We start from the raw sequence: 17820 nt of genomic DNA, 5'->3' as shown, positions 1-17820 counted from the left end.
AAACAGAAGTAATATGTCGTCGTAAAAGGAGAAAATCTTAAACGTTGAAGCTGCCAGTTACCAGGTTTTTGACCAGGATTTCCAGCTCTTTCTGGGCCTGGCGAACAGCTTCCTCCTTCCCCACGATGGTGATCAGTTCCTGCTCCGTGTCGTCCGGTGACGGGAAGATGATGCGGGCCCCCGTCCTGTCCCTGACGCGGCGGATGTTGGCCCCGCCTCGTCCGATCAGGAACTTGTGGTACTCGGGTTTAGCCTGCAGCTCCACGGTGAAGTTGTTGACTTGCTGGATGGGGAGCAAGAAAACAAAATAAGAGCGGTTAAGTCATCCCAACCTTTTCTTCCGTTACTCTCTCTTGGTTTTGCTTCCACCGACCTTCTCTTCCGCCAGCTGCAGCAGCTGTTTCTTGGCCTTCTCCACCTCGCCGGCGGGGCCCCTGATGGTGACCTTGTCTGAGCCGGAGCCCTCAGAGGGGAAGTGGATGTGGACGCCTCCGCAGTCCTCCATGATGGAGCGCACCAGGCAGCCTTTGGAGCCAATCAGAGAGTTGTGCAGCTTGGCTGGGATGGCGACTTCTGTCTCCTTAATGTTGGCCTGACAACACATTTAGAAAAACAGAGCGTCTTCAGTCAGAGGCTTCTTCGAACTCACTGCAACACAGACTGCAACAGGAGATTTTTATTGCCAACAGCCATCGCTATCGACAATAACTCTTTGAAGCATACTGTAGATATGAGTAACAACAACATTTAATTTCCCGTTGGGATCAATAAAGTATTTTTGAATCTGGATGTGCGGTCCAGTTGTGTTGGTCATCTCACCAGGTCTCTCTGGATGGCGAGGATCCGATCTCTGGCGGCTTCACAGTTGTTCTTCTTCCCCGTGATGACGATGGTCTCAGAGTTGCTGTTCTCCGTCGGCAGGTCGATCTTAGTGTTGGTTTCCTCACGGATCTGAAGACATGAACATCCCCCGTCGCTTATGGCGTGTGTGACATTAGCACGTCAAACCAGATCTGCACCCTGACTGTCTGCTCTCACCTTTTTGATGTTGGCGCCGCCCTTTCCGATGATGTTTTTGTGGAACTGTTTGAAGATGGGGACGGAAAGCGAGAAGCTGTTCTCGATCTGGAAGCAGAAGACAGAAAGTCTCTGTGAGGTTAAGAGCTCAGCGGACAGAGGCTCGCCGTGGCGCGGCTCCCACCAGGTCTGCGATGATCTTCTGCAGGAACTTTGCACATTTCTCCACCTCGTTCTTCGGCCCTCTCAGCTGGACGATGTCGCTTTTCTGCGACGGGTCGGGAAACGTAATAATGACCTAAAATTCAAATTAAGTAAGAACGAAGTTAAAGAAATCCCGCTAAAAAGAATCATAAGGTGAGATCATCTTCCAGAATCTCACCTCAGGAAACTTATCTCGGACTTCCTTGATCTTCTCCCCCTTCTGGCCGATGATCGTCCGATGGAACTTCTGCTCTACTATCAGGTCTTTGGTGCGCTCGTTTTCCTGGAAGTGTAGAAATCTTTCTTTGGTTCATGTTCAAACGACTGAATGAAGCAGCCTAAGCCTTCAGCCGGCTCTCACCATTCGCTGAACCATCTCGATGAGCTCTCTGCGTGCCATTTGCACTCCTTTAGGGTCTCCTTCGATGCGGACCAGGTTGCTCCTCTCAGAGTCCTGTGGGATTCTCACCGACACTTTGTACTGCTCCTTGATCCGATTGACTGGAGGAAGGAGAGAGCGTTGGAGTGATTAAAAAATAAAGAAAAGGATCTGATCTGTCCTTCTGTTGGTCTGACACAGGGGACTGAGAGCAGCAACGTAACTTGACAGGAATCCAATGTTAATACTCTGCTTGTAACAACATATTTTCATGAAGCATTTATAGATTGTAAGTTTTTTTCCACACAGCAGATTACAAGAATGCTGTTTGATATATCCTGCTGCTCTGACTGACATTAATATATCTCAATAAAGATTTATTTCAGTTCAAAAGGTAAAACTCATATTAAATAGATCAATTAAAGTACACAACAGTATACTTTAACCTATTATTTTTGTAAATTTACATGATTATGCAAGAAATGAAAAAAAAAACAAAATTCAGTTTCTCAGATAAGTTCAATATGACATCAAACCAAGAAAACAAGTGAACTTCATACAGAAAAGCAAGCAATGACTTCTTCCCGGTGTTTCCTCCAAGTGGAATAACAGAAAGTAAATTGGAAAGAAAAAGTGTGGTAGAAAAATGCTCTCAAGCAACAGAACCAACTTCATTCAGCAGGTTTGTGCACAAACACAAGAGATTTGACTGCAGTTCTGCTTTGCTCTCAAGAAAGAGATTTGGAATATAAATATATATTTTAATAAAAAGCAATAAATTGATTGACCATAAGTCACAACCAAGTCTCCATCGTCTGTCTTCCTGGTTTTCTAACCACATAGTCAGGCAGAGTTTTAAAGAGGAGCAGCAAAAGTAAATGTGGTGGATTAGCAGTGCTTTCCATCAACCTGATAAGTGTCATATGGTGTGGAATATCATCTCTGCAGCCCAGATATTTAACTGTTAGCATGTAATCATAGTCAGGAAACTGTCATAGAGCAACAGTCTTCAGTCAGAGGTATGTTCATGTTTGCTGACTGCTACTGGTTGATACCACAGTATCATCATCCACAATGACTCTATGCTTGATATGGGTAATTCAAGCAAAAGGAGCCCCAACACAGGATTGTTGTTACAAGCATGTACTGTACAGTAAGGAGAGCAGGTCAACATTTCTGTATCAAAAATTATTTTTTATTAATCTTATGTATGTTTCATTACTTGTAAGCTAATGCTTGAAATACATCACTCTGTATATAACAAATCTGTAATGACTTTTCCTTTTGAACTTCTCTTACTGTATTAATCATATTTTAATTTATTGAGAGGCTCCTGTAGATTTCCTCTGTAATTCAAAGGTTCTATCCGTCAGCTTTTGACAAATTTCAGGAGAAAAAAACAACTCACTGTTGGCTCCGTTCTTCCCAATGAGGTGTCTGTGGAAACGCTGATCGATGTTGACTTCAGTGTAGTCCATCCTCACCAGCTGCAGAGAACATGGACAGGAAGATTAAATATCTACTACTCTTTCTGAGTAATAGAAAAAAGAAAGTATTCACCTTTTCTATTACATGTCCTTTTTTTCTAATTCCTAATAAACGTCCTAATATGGAATAAAATATGATTATATAATCAGAAATGTATTTTAAATTGCACTTGAATAAATGCAGATTTTGCTATTGCAACTTCAAGATTAATAAATTTAAAAAGGGCTAAACGGTTCCCAGAGGGTTAGACATCTCATGCCAACTTTATAAAATTAAACAACAAGCTTTACTACAAATTATACACAAAAATACATTGTTATATATTATAATGTGCTGTAAAAACTCATTGTGTGTGTGTGTGTGTGTGTATGTGTGTGGGTGTAAACTCACCAGGTCCTTGATGATCTCCTGTATCTGGGTCTGAGCTAGCTCCACCTCCTCCGTCGGACCCTCCAGACTGATTCGCTCCTCACCGTCTGTGAACTCGATGTGAACCTGCACATGAAAACAAACAACCTAGAGCCAGACGATATGGCTAACAAATAAAATCGGATTTTTTTTCTATGCAAGATTCCGATTTCAATCAATTTTTTTAATTATTATGTTTTATTGCTTTCTTTTCTAAAAAAGGCGAAATTACAATATTTTCAAAAAATGAGTTTGATTTTAATCGTCCCTCCTGTGAGTTGTACGACGGAGAATTAGGACAATGCTAAGAAAATATTTGCTTAATTATGAGCAGAATAAAGAAGCAATTTTATCAGAACATCTGAAAATTACGAGAAAAAAATAATTTTGATAAGAAAAAAACTATCATGAGCCAACATGCTCAGCTCAGTCCGTGTGGTTCTGTCTTCAAAATAAAGGCATTCGTTTGCATCATCGTTTCAAAATCCTGCTACTGATAATTTGATGTCGATGCGTTAAAAGATTTAGTTCTCATAAAATTGCTTCTTCATGCTCCTAATATTATGACTCTTTCTTTTATTCTGGTAATATTGTAACTTTATTCTCGGAATTAAAAAAAATTTCAGCCAAGCCCTAACACTTCATCGTAGACCTGAATTCAAAGCTCGACTAAATAGAGGCTGTAAACAAGATGGAGGGCCGACATCACTATGAAATATGGGAACCCAAGGAACGATTTAGTGAGGGAAAAAAATCCTGATCTTCCAAAAAATTAAATCCTCAAAAACCCCAAATTATCACCAAGCCTTAAACAACCTGATTAAAGACCCCTGCTCTACAGCACCACCTGTGTTACACAATCCATTCAGTCAATAATAAATAGTTTCTGTGTCCTCTTTGCTCATCGTTCGTCTCTGATCAGAGACGCCTGAACGTCGCCTCCTTACCCGCGGCAACTGCTGCGTGATCCGCCCGATGTTCTGTCCTTTCTTGCCGATGATGAAGCGATGGAGCCAAGCCGGAGCGCTGACCTCCACCACCATCACGCTCTTTGCCTGCAAGCAAATAAAACACAGCTCCAACACCAAACACAACCTGCTTCACACACTGGCCAGTGGCAGCATGTGACAACAGATTAGAGTTTATAAAGGAAGGATATCTGCAGAAATCTACACCTTTCATGGACTGACAGCCAGTGCTGGAAGGATAAATGTATCCAAGTATGCAAAGGTGTCGGAAAATGTTTACTGTGCTCATTTTTTTTTAAAGTTAGATGTTGTTTCCTAAAAGGCACCGAGATAAAGATGGTTGATTCTTTTTAATTCAGAGCCAGTTCAAGATTTTACTGAATCCTGTGCAGAAAGTGGTTTCCAGATGAGCCTTTAAGAATCCACAGCAACATTTTATTGTGAATTTGGACATTTAATGGTCCAAGTTTCATGGTTTACTTGTAAACCAACAATTATTTTGAGGTTGTTTCTCACCAAATGTTGTGTGGTCCTCACTAGTAATGACTTCTCAATGACTTCACATTGTTTGTTTCTAATACAGACTCACACAGAAAAGAAAGTTTGCAGCAACCAAACATTAGAGATTCTCTTTTGAAGATCTCTACTTTTTGTAAAGCTTTGCTGATAGCAGCCAAGTTAATTTTCTGTTTACAAAGTATAATATAAAAACATTTACAATACTTTCTATTATTTCCTTAATACCTTCGTTGGTATTACTTACTTACTTACGCTTACTACTCATGTTAGGCCCAGTGGCGGCTTGTGAAACACTGTTTTAATCATTTAAAATGAAGACAAAAAAATCTTTAGCACCTTATAAACTTGATTATCACAGTTAGCATGGCTAGCATTATTAAAACAATGTGATTCTAATGTGGGCTCTACGTAAAAACCTTTTTAAAGGGATTTTTATCTTACACACCCAGTGTGACGTCGCCTCTGATTTTAATATAAACAATTAATCATCGCCTATGGTAGAAAGGCTACAGAAACAAATCTTGAATGCTTTTTGATATGTCGTATATTATAGTTCAACAAGAAAAATTATGCCTGGTTATAATTGGTGTTGGAAATTGGTCCAAAAAGATTCTGACCTTGGCGTAGACCTGTGTGAGAGCTGGTCCCAGTTTGTCCGGCTCCCCTCTGAGGATGATGGTCTCTGAGGCGGAGTCCAGCGGAGGCATCTCCACCGACACCCCGGTGGCCTCCAGGATCTCCTGCAGAGTGTTGCCCTTTGGGCCGATGATGTATTTGTGCTGGGACTTCTTCACCTCCACCGAGATCGTCGTGGTCTTCCTCTTCTGCGGGTCAGAAAACGACAAGATTAGAACCGACGAGCTGAATGGAAAGGAATAGGGTTTCAACTGAGGATTATATTAGTAATCGATTATTCTGTCAATTATTCTGGCAATTAACCATTTTTAAACATTGGGAAATTCTGAAGATTTTTTTTTATCTAAGCCCTTATACATTAAAAGATACAAATAAGCAAATAATCATTTTTAAAAAATAAGGAAATAAGCATTTTATTGCCTAAAATGCAATAACAAAGGATTTGCTTGGAGATTTGTTGTACAGAATTTGAGCCGGCTGCCACTTGAGGAGTTCTGGGTAAAACCTGTCTAGAGACAAATGTTCTTTTAATCTTAAATGATAAATGTATTTATTTTTTGTAAAGTTTTGGTTTAATATCTGGTCTAACTGTGTTGTTCTTTCTGCAAATGGTCTTTTCTTGAGTCTGCATACTCCATTTAGTAATTAATTGATTACTAAATTAGTTGATGATTATTTCAAAAATTGATTCATCTCGATTAATCGTTTCAGCCTTAGAAAGGAACGAGGAATAGAAGTGGAGGAGAACAGGAGCTGAAAGACTTCAGCGTTTGTTTTCACCTCTCATATTTGTCCCCTAAATGGTTTCAGCATTCTCATCCTCTTGTTCTGCGCTGAGATAAAATTTTCTCTCTACATCTGCTCCGTCCCACTTATCAAAAGGACTCATCTACAGCACATGTACAAACCCTTCCTCTCCATGTTGGACCGCTCATCTAACGCACTTCTTCTAATCTAGCCACTTCTCCATCGGGGAGGTGTGGCAAAACCAGCGTAGAAAATGAGTAACATGTTTATCACAGGAGGACGAAGGGCTGTAAAACAGACGGCTTGTAGTTTCTCCATCACCTTGTCTTCGTAGATGGCTCGGATGCGATTGACGGCCAGAGCGACCGCCTCCTTCTCTCCGGTGATGACGATCTCGTCCTTCGGCAGGCTCGGCGGCGGGATGCTGATGCGGGCGCCGGTCTCCTGGCTCAGTTCCTGCACCAGCCTGTTGTGGGCGCCGGCGATGAAGGGGTGGAAGGCTTTCTCCAGGGAAAGGCGCTCCACCGCACGCTTATCCTGCAGAGCAGGGGAGAACAAAGACAACACGGAAAAAGAAATTATGTACACTGAAACACGAGACGGGAGCAAGAGTCAAGCATTTTCTCACCAAGTCATGGCTGAATTAAAATACTAACCCATAGTATTTTATAAACCTTAATAATAATAATCACAGCTGCAAATGCACAAATTTCAGCTTTCCACGTCAGTTCTGGTTTCAAATTAACAGAAAGCAATTATTTGTCTATTCTTTATATTTCTTTCTATTTCTACCAATTTTCTAATGCCTGCAATAAAGTAAAACTCCCAGAGCTTTCTGTTTCTTTGTCAGTCACTCTAAAAATAGATGCAAACCATCTATTTATAGTTGCATTTGACTTTTTAACAAATCAAAGCAAAATCAAAGCAAAAAAGAACATTTTCCTCAACTTGAAATAAATGATTTAATCAAGTTTTATGAAATAAATGTAACTGTACTTTTATATTTTATGCTTTAGTTTTTAGTTGCTGAGAGTGTCTGGGGACTTCTATCTACTAATCCATGACTTCCTGTTTCCTGGCATGTAAATATGTGTAAAATAGGAAAGACAAGAGAACATGGCATGAAGAAAGGCATGAAATGGCAACAAGAAAACTACTATCCATCTACTCCTGCCTGTATTTACAGTCAGAGCAATTATAAAAAAATTAAAAGGTTTAAAACAGCAGAAATGTGACAAACATGACTGGACCAGGATTCAAGTCTGCATTTCCACAATGTAGTGAGGAAAATGGTAGGGGAAGTAAAAGAAAAACAAAACAAAACACAAAAAAATCCCTCCTGCCCTAAAAGATTAATTATTCTTTTTTTTAAAAAAGGTTTTATTGGCTCTAGTGGCCTTTATTTGATAGTTAATTGACAGGAAAGAGAGAAGGGGGAAGACATGCGGCAAAGGTTGCCAGGGCGGGAATCGAACCTGCAACAGCCACGTCGAGGACTAAGGCCTCCTTATGTGGGTTGTGCTTAACCCCTGCGCCACCACAGCACACCCAGATTAATTATTCTTAAAACCTATTATACGTCTTCAGAAGGGGGACTATAAATGCGATGATGTTGTAATATTTGGGGGATAAAACTGAAAAAATAATTTGGATCTCATACCAGATTACTTAGATCTGTAAATCATTCAGCTGCATGCTACACATTAACTCAATTTTTTTTTACTCAAAAATATTGTTGCTATAGCAACAGCTTGTATTTCTCTAAGCTGCGGAGCGATCAAGGATTGGGAAAGTAGTGATTTGTGCTTAGCTATGATTTATTTCATAGACATAAAAGGAACTGAAAATAGTTTTCAGGATCTGGCTGAACCTGAAATTCAATTCAATTCAAGTTTGTTTCATCAAGAACAGCAGAGTAAACACTGTTACATGGTAAAAACAAAGTAACCATTGTTTTGTACAAAGGTTTTCTAGCCACAGGCTAATTTGCAAACCCAGTCCTTGGTTGGACCTTTTAGAAACATAGCAAAATTAGAATTAAAAGATCAAAAGATTCCTGTCACGCCAAACACAAAGAAATATTAGGTAGTTGTGATCTTGGTGGATGAGTTCCTAGAGATGGACGGTATTTTACAGAAACTTTAAGCTTTTCTGAGTGAAGTTTCTTGGATTTAATTTTTATGAAATTATTTAAAAAATCAAATTTCAAGAATCCTCGCAGAGTTGACTGGAGTTTTTATTCACATCTTTACATTATTCATTATGTTTATTCATATTTTTCCAGACCTAGATGCAGAATGCAGCTGCAGAAATTGCTTAACTTCATTTTACCAACACACCGGTGCAAAAAGAAGCTGGTTTGCATTGAAACCTTTAACGTTTGCCAGTCAAACATAACCCAGAACTGGTTTTATGAATCCAACCATCCCTCTGCCTGACCTGCTCTGCTGAGATCAGGAGGATCTCGTGGCGAGCCTTCTCGATGCCCTCCTTGGTGCCGGTGATGCGGATGTTGGCGCTGGGGTCGTCGGGTCGTGGAATAGCGATCTTGGTGGCGGTCTTCAGCTCCAGCTCCTGCAGCTTCTCACCGTTCTTACCGATGACAAAGCGGTGATGCTCCTTGGGAATGGCGACCGTAGCCGACGCCTGCAGCAGCAGCAACAGCAGGAGAAGGGAGATACATTAGCAGGGTCAAAAAAACAGCAGGTAACAAGGTAGGAGGAAAATGTTATACTTGACAATGAGTCAGAGTTTGGATATAGTTTAAAATAAAGATCAGTGAACATGTGAGAAAACAAGTGTGCGAAGAGGACAAAATGTTTCCTTTCCTTGTTGTCTCAATAACCACAGCTCAGCTAAAAAGATTAACTTCAATGCAGCAGCTGAAGTGGAAATCAGCATGTTTGCTGCTGAAGCCTTGAAACAGCCGCCTGGGAGCTGACGGTCAATTTTCAACTCCACTTTTTGTCCTTAGACGACCTGCAGAGACAGGAATTTTGGTTCTTCCCATCTCTGTTTAAACTCATCTTACTAACTCTGAGCATCGCAAGACTGAGATCCTGTCAAGGCTTAAGTTCTGTGAAATTCATCAGTAGCATCTGAAATCTTGTTTTTGCATCACTGTGGCTGGATTGCCGTAACAAGAGTTCAAGGAAATCTGAGTTTAAATGTTTAAATCGCATCAGAAGGTATCATATCGATGGAACGGTAAAGACTGCATCACAATAGCAGAAAGTAGACATGGCTGAAGACATCTAACACTAAATATTCAAATGTTAATCTGTTTTAAATAAGTACCAGACAAGATATTAATAAAGACAACAAATACAAAAGAAATCTACCTCCTTTGACATTTATAGAGGTATTCCACTTTGCTTATATTCCCCCTTTGTTTCTCTACTTTTGCTGCGTTCAGGACATTTAAAAGCTGAAAAACTCCAATCTGAAGATGTTTAAACCAAAACAAAAAAGCTTTAAAAAAAGTTTTTTGTGTTCAAATAAAGGCATAAACAGGTGTCACGTCTATCTGTTGTGTTTCGCCTTACACTGTTCAATTAATCATTTACAGTCTGGTGAACACCAGGGACATGCTGAGACCTTTAAAGGTGCAGCTGCTCATAGTGTCAAAAGGGACCGTTTAGAAAAAATGTTAAAGGCAGTCGACTGATTTGATGTGGGGGAATAAAGCGGCGCATGATAAAACAGAACACAAACATTTGTTGCCTCGTCTTCTAATGTCTTCCTTCTCTTCTCAACCCACAGCTCAACTATAATATCAACTTCAACAAAACAACCAATAATGGAACTGAGAGAATAAACAATGTGGTAGAAGCTGTTTTTAGCAATAGTTGTGACTTACACCTTGCAAAACACTGTTTTAAAAATCTTACTAGCACTTGCAGTCCTCTTTTTCATCCAGCAGACAAAGTTTTGTCACCATCTGAAGCCATATTGAAAGAAGACCTCAGTTTTTCCTCACACCTCCTACTACAAATGTACTGATCCGATCTCAGGTAACAGCTTAGGAATCAACTCCCAGTACCTGTTGTTAGTTTTACCTCTGATTTAGTCAGATGCACCCCTGGCAAACAGTCCCCACACGCTTTGTGAATTTTCTAAAAGAAATTAATGCTCATTTTAATGTGCACGGCTTACAAAGCTGTGTCTAACATCCTCTTAATGATTCAGGGTTTTGTACCTTTTGTGTCAGGTTGATGGTAAACAACAGCATGTGACCTGCTCTGTCCGCTGTGCAGAGCATGAGGTCCACAGAGAGCAGCTGAAACACTCGTCGTTACTTTGTATGACGTTCAAAGCTCTAATGTTCATGAAGCAGGAGACCATCTTTTTCTGTTGGCTTTCTCTTCACGTAATAAATAAATTTATCTGCAGCCAAGTTTCTAACAAGCTGAATTATGTCACGGTCAGAAATATCTTTAGAAAATGAGTTTTAGAAAAGCTATTAGTATGTTTTCTCACCAAGTTACCCCATGTTAGAGCAGCGTTGAGCATCGTACAGGTTGGCAACAGAACTGAGGCAGAAGCAAACTGGAGATTATTTACACTCACCGATGACAGACTTAAAAAAGCTAGCTGGCTAGCTAGCAAGACTTTTCTAGCAGCTAGTTAGTGGCAGCTTCAACCGCCTTAAGTCACAGAGCGTGATGAAAGCGTTTGCATGTGATAAACTTTTGCCTGACTACATAGACTATACAAGATTAAATAGTTCTACCAGGATAACATTTAAGACTTGTAGGCCAACTTAGATTTTTGTAACAAATTTAAGACGTTTTAAGGCTTTTTAAGGATGTGTGGACATCCTGTTTATTACACAGATACTTAAGAGGAGCCCCAACACACAGTTACTTAGAACACCTAAAAGGATTTAGCTTTTATTTTGCTTCTCCACAGTTAAAGTCATGAAGAAAACCAACACAGATGCGTTTACCTGCGTCTGCAGGCGGGCTACGATTTCCTTGCGAGCCTTCATAACCGAATCCAGTTTGCCAGTAACCATGATGGACAGGCCCTGGTCCTTAGCCAGGGACAGCTCAATGTGTGCTCCAGTCCGCTGCATGATGTCCAGGCACACCTTGGCCTCCTCTCCTTCCCCAAACTGGCTGTTGTCCTTGTAGCGCCGCTCCTCCAGGGGGACATGAAACACCTGAACACAAGCAGGTTTCATTACAGCAGCGATTCATCTGAATATGTATGTGTGTACCTCAGTGATATCCTCACCTGGGTGATAACTGAGGCCTTGATAGGGCGGATCTTGCTCCCCCATGGCAAAGCCGGCTCCCCCGTCTTTTCCCCCGGAGCGCCTTTCTCCGGCAGCGGAGGGAAGGCCTCCAGATAGGTGGGAATGTAGGCCTCATCCTCCGGGACGCAACCTGGCCCGGTGAGGCCAACATGAAAACATTCAGCAAAGAGACACAAAGGGGGAAAAAAAGTACAATATAAAACACTAAGCAGGAGATTAGAGGGGAAATCTCCACTAGAAGATACTAAGAGTTTGTACACTTTTCCCACAGTAAAATTCAAGCACTTTTAATGTCATTTTATATATTTTTATATATTTTTTTGTAATTTTAAATAAAACAAAACAAACTGTCTTTTAGTTAACTACTAAATAGTATAATTTATGATTGTATTACTATTTTTTGTGATAGTATTGTACATTCTACAGAAGGGACAAGTTAACTAAAATATAACAAAACTTTATGTTTCAAAATGTCTGTCACACACTCACTCCAAACATCTGATTGATCTGAGAACAAAACACTAATTTAACAAGCAAATCCAGGAATTTAAATAACTTCAACATATGTTTAACACAATATAAGACTACTTTTATTTCAATTACACACAGCAATAAGGTTTTGAGTCATTAGGAATAATATATAGTCACTGCAAATCCCAAAAAATCATCTTAAAGTAAATACCACAAAAATCTCTAAAAAAATGTTTTTTCTATGTTTTCCGGCATTTAGCAGCTATAAATGATTTTGTTAATTTTAACTGACCTAAAGCAAGAAAAGTTTATTTTAACTTCAGACAACAAGAAAAAAAGGTCTTTCTTTTTATTACATGTATGAAAAATATCTGGTTTCAACAGTAAATGAAGTTTTTCAAATTTAGGCTGTTAATCAAACGTTAGATTGCACTTAATTACAAAACTGTGCAGCTTGAATATCAAGCGCTTTCAAGAACTTTATACAGAAATCAAGCTCTTTGCATGCTTAAAAGTGTTTGATCCCAGCAAACGCTTTGAATTTCAACATCCAATTGAAATTCAAGCATTTTCAAGGATTTCAAGCACCGTAACAAACCCTGAGTCAAAATTAGCAGAGGTTACCTGTAATCTCCTGATCTTTGAGACCGCTGCGATGCTCGGCGAAGCTCTCCGGGGTCAACACAGCCACTGAGCTCATGGTCCAAGACTTATTCCACTTTTCCACTGAAACAAACACAAAGCACCGCCCAATGGGTATGAATGAAAAACTCACAGCAATCGGCAAAAAAAAAAAAAAAGAAGATGAAATTCAAAGAATTGTCTCTTAACTCATTCTGTCCTCGCTCTACCTAAACCTCAGAAGAGCCCCCTCCTCTCCACCCCGCCCCACTACTGCCCCTGTGGCTGCATCTCCACCTGAGATTCTCCAATTAGCACTTCTTCAAGCCTCCGACAAACACACTCCCCTGCTGCCTCGGGGACCGGGTTATCACGAGTCAAAAGAGTGCATCAGTGGCTAAAAACAAGCGCTGCTGACATTCTTGTGATGCATGATCACTACCTGCGCTCATGTTTTCCTGAAGGAGTTTAGATCTGCAGATCTTTGGAGGGTTGGACCGGCTGCATGTGACAGACCGGTGTGTGTGCGTGCATGGGGGTGCGTGTGTGTGTGCGTGCTTAGAGTCTAGTGATCTAGCGATAGTAATGCATATTTATTGGTTGTCCAGCCAAGACAACCAAATGCATTGAAAAATATTAATGGGTATCACCAGGATACTGTTTATTTTTAAATGGGTAGTCCAAAGTAAGAAGAAATCCCTTCTAAGAATCATTTAAATCTGCAAAGTCAAAGTAAACATTTAATACAGCTTTTCTGTTCTCTAAATTAAAAAAAGCTGAGCTGGATGCTTTTTTCCCACTAAAGTTTTTACCATACACTACAAGATGTGTCCTTATATTGAAAAAACGTAAATATTTCACTGTGTCACTGAAGAGAAGCCCAAAAGTGGCTCTGCATTACTTCAAAAACATTGGATAAATGTTCCAGCTGAACGCATTCCTCTGAAATATTATTATTTTCTGGAAAAAAATACAACCTGGAATGTTTACACTGCTATAGGAAAACACATAGCCTAACGTAAAAGATGCATTTTAAGAAATGTGCATGCAAAGCTGCTGCTGTGTCAGTACTAGTTGAAACGGCCAAGCTAACATGGGCTTACCTGCAAAAGGTCAATTGCCAGAGAGTCCGTCCAGTTAGCGGCTACCGAAGGCGCTTCAGTGTGAGTGTGTGTTTCAGCTCCTGGGCGAACGGGGAGGAAAACAAAGAGGCTGAAAGTGAACACCGTATATCAGATGGAGCTTCACCATGAATGCCGGGCTGCTGTTGTAAATGGCCACACTGCACTGCACCTTACAATGCCTGGATATGATTCATTCTCCTCCTTCCTGCATTGCTCGCTTCAGAACCACTCTGACACTCCCCCTTCCTCTTTTTCTTCCTCCTCCTCCCTGCGTGATTTAAACTAACACAAGCCTAGAAAATTTCAGGGGAGGGAGATGCTGCAAAATACTGCACTGCAACTACAGGTTTTTCTGCATGACCCTCCAGACCTCTACATATGCAGAACCTTGTGTTTCACTTTTCCACTTTTGTTCACACTGCAACCACAAACCTGTGTGTGTTTTATTGGGACTTTATGTGATAAATCAACATGACATAAGGCATGGTTGTGATGAGGAAGAGAAACTGATTAACAAATAATTTAGATACTTCTTATTTACTGTCAATCAATGTGCCATGACACAAGTATGTTTGCTGTAAAAAAAGAACCTTAGCAATTATTTAAAAACACACACACATTTTACACCAAGAATGGACAATATTTTAGATAATTTATCCAAGTTTATTATAAAAGACCCCATTTCCTATTATGCTTCAGGAAATTTTGGAAGTGAAATCTTCTTTTCTTCCTTCCTCACCATTAAGCCTCCGTTACTCTGATTACCCTAAATAAAATCCACCTATACCTAATCTATGGATAGAATGTAATTTTACTTGATTATGTATGATCGAATTGAAACAACTTTTTTGTAAAGTGTCTTGAGGCAACATTTGTTGTGAATTTGCACATTTCAGCAAACCCACAAAGACATGGCCGTCTGCCCAAACTGAGGCTTTGCAAGCAGAGCATTAATCGGAGAAGCAGCCAAGAGGCCCATGGTGACTCTGGAGGAGCTGCAGAGATCCACAGCTCAGGTATGAGAATCTGTTGACACACTGAATATCAGTTCACAAATCAGAGGCTGTCAAAGGAAAGCCATAAGAAGTAGTTTAATGTTGGACTGAAGTCATGCAGGAGAAACAGCAAACATGGACGAAGATGCTCTGATCTTACTAGTTAAAAAACTAAATGTGAGTAGGAAAACACACCAATTCCTCTATGAAACATGGCGGTGGCAGCATCTTGCTGAAGATACTTTTTTGAGCAGAAACTTGCTGATAAATGCAAAAAAGAACTGATAGAAATTTCAGCCTCTGGATGTTTTCCAAAAGATTATCAGTGCATAGAGCTGAAAGATGATTAAGGTGGAACAGTTTAATGATTACTTTTAATAATTACTTCTGCAAGGCATTGAAAATCTCCAGCTTTTCCAGTGCAGCTGTATCTCTTCTTCTTCTTTTGTTTTTTATTGGCGGCTGGCATCCAACTTAAGGTGCATTTACCGCCACCTACCAGACTGGAGTGTGGTCATCAGAGATCTCAGAGGGAATTAAATCCACCTCAATGATGTGTAGGATGTGCAAATTCGCATCCTAACACACTCATTAATACCTGAATTAATGCATGAGCATGCACTGGCATACACACAAATACTTGTTCATATCCTAAATACGACTCATTAACCCAGTGTTATTTAAGAACCTAAATAAGAGATTTCTAACATAACTTGATTTATTATCTAATAGACTAATCATAGATAGTCCTATATTCTTTCTACTTAGTAACGACTTTAAAATCTGGCGTTCCTCTGAGTATTTATCACATTCTAACAAGACATGCTCCACTGTTTCCACCTGATTGCAATAATTACAAGCCCCATTCTCATGCTTTCCTATTTTAAAGAGCGAACTATTAAGTCCAGAATGTCCAATTCTAAGTCGAGACATAACTACTTCCTCTTTCCGCCTTCCACTCATATAATTACTATCTCCCACACTCTTTTGAATTGTATATAGTTGTCTCCCATTACAGCTGTATCTCAGCTAGTTGCATGAACAGACAGTTAATATGCAGCTTCTAAAAGAAACAATAAATAGACCAAAAAAGTATAAAATATGTGGCTGCCCAAAGTTTTAAATATAGATTTGTGTTTTAAACTGAGACAGTAATGTTGAAAAGTTTCCAGAACTGGCACAAACAAAACCTGCTGCAAAGGCTGACTCTGAAAAGTAGTCAGGAATCAATAAAATATTGACTTTTATGTCTATATTTAAAAAAAAAAAAAAAGCATGAAGCATTAAGGCTAATCCCACAGAGGGATGCAAACAACAAGGCACTGACTCTGCTTCACTCTGACCCAACCAGCAGGCCTGGGTAACTTCCTCTGCAGAGATAAAGTTTCTCCATGTGTCTACTCTGCATGATAGATGCTGAACTGTGTCTCATCTGACAGGCTGACTAAATGAGACCCATCTGACTGGCAGCAAACAGCACCAGGAAGGAGCTTCAGGACAGAAAGTCCATCCCAAAACCAAATTAATTTGATCAGCGCAGTCTAAGTAGGATTAATGAAGGCAGCAGGAAATACTGTCAGGAAGATGATAAAACACAATAATTCAAGTATTCAAACTGATTTTAAAGCAACATGGATATGACTATCTTTTCATATTTTGCTGTACCTGCAGTGTTTTATATGAACTCTGAGATGCAGCTGGATGAAACCCTTAAGACTAGTCCAGTAGTACCCAGAAACAACCCATGCATGCACAGGGAGAACACGCAGAATTCATGCAGAAAGACCCCGGCGGGGATCTGAACTCAAAACCTTCATGCTGCAACGTAACACTACAGACTGTGTGAGATTATGCACCTGTAATTAAAGGTTATTTATGTTATAGATTTTTACATTTTACCTGAGGAGCCAACATATGCATGTGGTCATTTAAAATAATCATCGTGAGTTTACCATCAACTTTATCTTTTCTTTAGAAAATTATAGTTTCAAGAAGAAAATAAGGATGCCTTTATGGTTGGAAATGTATTTATTACTTGTCTTTGATAATCTATAGCACAAGCATGAGGGATTATAGTACCAAATTGCTAAAAACAAATAGATTACTATATTTTAAAACGCTATTACATTGTAATGTGTGTTTCTATTAGCCTGTAATGCACGTGGGTGAAAGACAAAAAAATAATCAAGCTTAATAAATCGACCCTCGGCTGTAGATTTCTATAGATCGGTACTGGGCATTAAAATAACCCGATTGCTCGACCTCTACTAGTGTCTGTGTGGAACATTACGAAGAACCTCATTGGTTGTGGTTAATGACTTGCTGGGGGTATAAAGACCGAAAAACAAAGTAAAGGGACAAACATAGCCCAGCTATCATTAGCTCGGCAGTGACAGTCAGTGGCAGCGTGCTATCAGTTTCCTCCAGATGAATAAGAACCATTAATCCTGACTGAGCAGCGAGACGCACCTCGACGCTGCATCTGCATGTTGGTCCTTGTTAGCCACTCGGCTAAGACAACCTTTGCTAACACGGGAAACCCCAGACAGAGGATTTATAATATCAAACCGTTCGGTCCGCTATGCTAACACGCACCACACTGAGCCGGCCTTGGCGAGAGATGATTAGGTACAAGGGCTTTCCGATAATCGGCTAAAAAAAACAAGCCTCGCGCGGAGAGATAACCAGCTCCAGCTAGCTAGCTCTGGGGGCGCAACCTCACTATCCCCACATCCTTCTCCTGAATAAACGGGCCGGTTTATTAGTCACGTAAAGCTACACTGAGACCTTATTTATATCGCTTACAGTTTAGTTTTGTTTTTTTTTTAAATGTGGCTAAAAAAATAAGCAGGGAAATCCTACCTTTCAGAGAGAAATGTAGCAGAGGTGTTTGACAGGTGACGGTGTAAACACAGATGTGATTGGTCTACGAGCACTTCCTCTCCTTGCGGAGCGATACGAGCGGGCACTGCGGTCGCTAAGT

General features: G+C 40.1%; 1 protein-coding gene across 1 annotated transcript in view; it reads right to left on the bottom strand.

Moving 5' to 3' along the window:
- hdlbpb (high density lipoprotein binding protein b) overlaps positions 1 to 17820 on the bottom strand; it is a 27101-nt gene extending 9281 nt beyond the window's left edge. The window contains exons 1-18 of the mRNA XM_032582034.1: positions 17700 to 17820; positions 13822 to 13901; positions 12722 to 12823; positions 11605 to 11756; positions 11315 to 11530; positions 8806 to 9012; positions 6688 to 6903; positions 5601 to 5807; positions 4444 to 4551; positions 3479 to 3583; positions 3009 to 3087; positions 1583 to 1722; positions 1400 to 1504; positions 1202 to 1315; positions 1039 to 1125; positions 820 to 951; positions 374 to 592; positions 62 to 283 (exon numbers count right to left, since the gene is read on the bottom strand). Coding sequence (XP_032437925.1) covers positions 62 to 283; positions 374 to 592; positions 820 to 951; positions 1039 to 1125; positions 1202 to 1315; positions 1400 to 1504; positions 1583 to 1722; positions 3009 to 3087; positions 3479 to 3583; positions 4444 to 4551; positions 5601 to 5807; positions 6688 to 6903; positions 8806 to 9012; positions 11315 to 11530; positions 11605 to 11756; positions 12722 to 12797 — 2385 coding nt within the window. The 5' untranslated portion in view covers positions 12798 to 12823; positions 13822 to 13901; positions 17700 to 17820. The remainder of the gene's footprint in view (positions 1 to 61; positions 284 to 373; positions 593 to 819; positions 952 to 1038; positions 1126 to 1201; positions 1316 to 1399; positions 1505 to 1582; positions 1723 to 3008; positions 3088 to 3478; positions 3584 to 4443; positions 4552 to 5600; positions 5808 to 6687; positions 6904 to 8805; positions 9013 to 11314; positions 11531 to 11604; positions 11757 to 12721; positions 12824 to 13821; positions 13902 to 17699) is intronic.

The sequence above is a fragment of the Xiphophorus hellerii genome, chromosome 14 (assembly GCF_003331165.1).
Source record: "Xiphophorus hellerii strain 12219 chromosome 14, Xiphophorus_hellerii-4.1, whole genome shotgun sequence".
Taxonomy (NCBI): domain Eukaryota; kingdom Metazoa; phylum Chordata; class Actinopteri; order Cyprinodontiformes; family Poeciliidae; genus Xiphophorus; species Xiphophorus hellerii.
The sequence above is the reverse complement of the archived record's forward strand: the minus strand, read 5'-3'. Positions and strand labels throughout refer to the sequence as shown.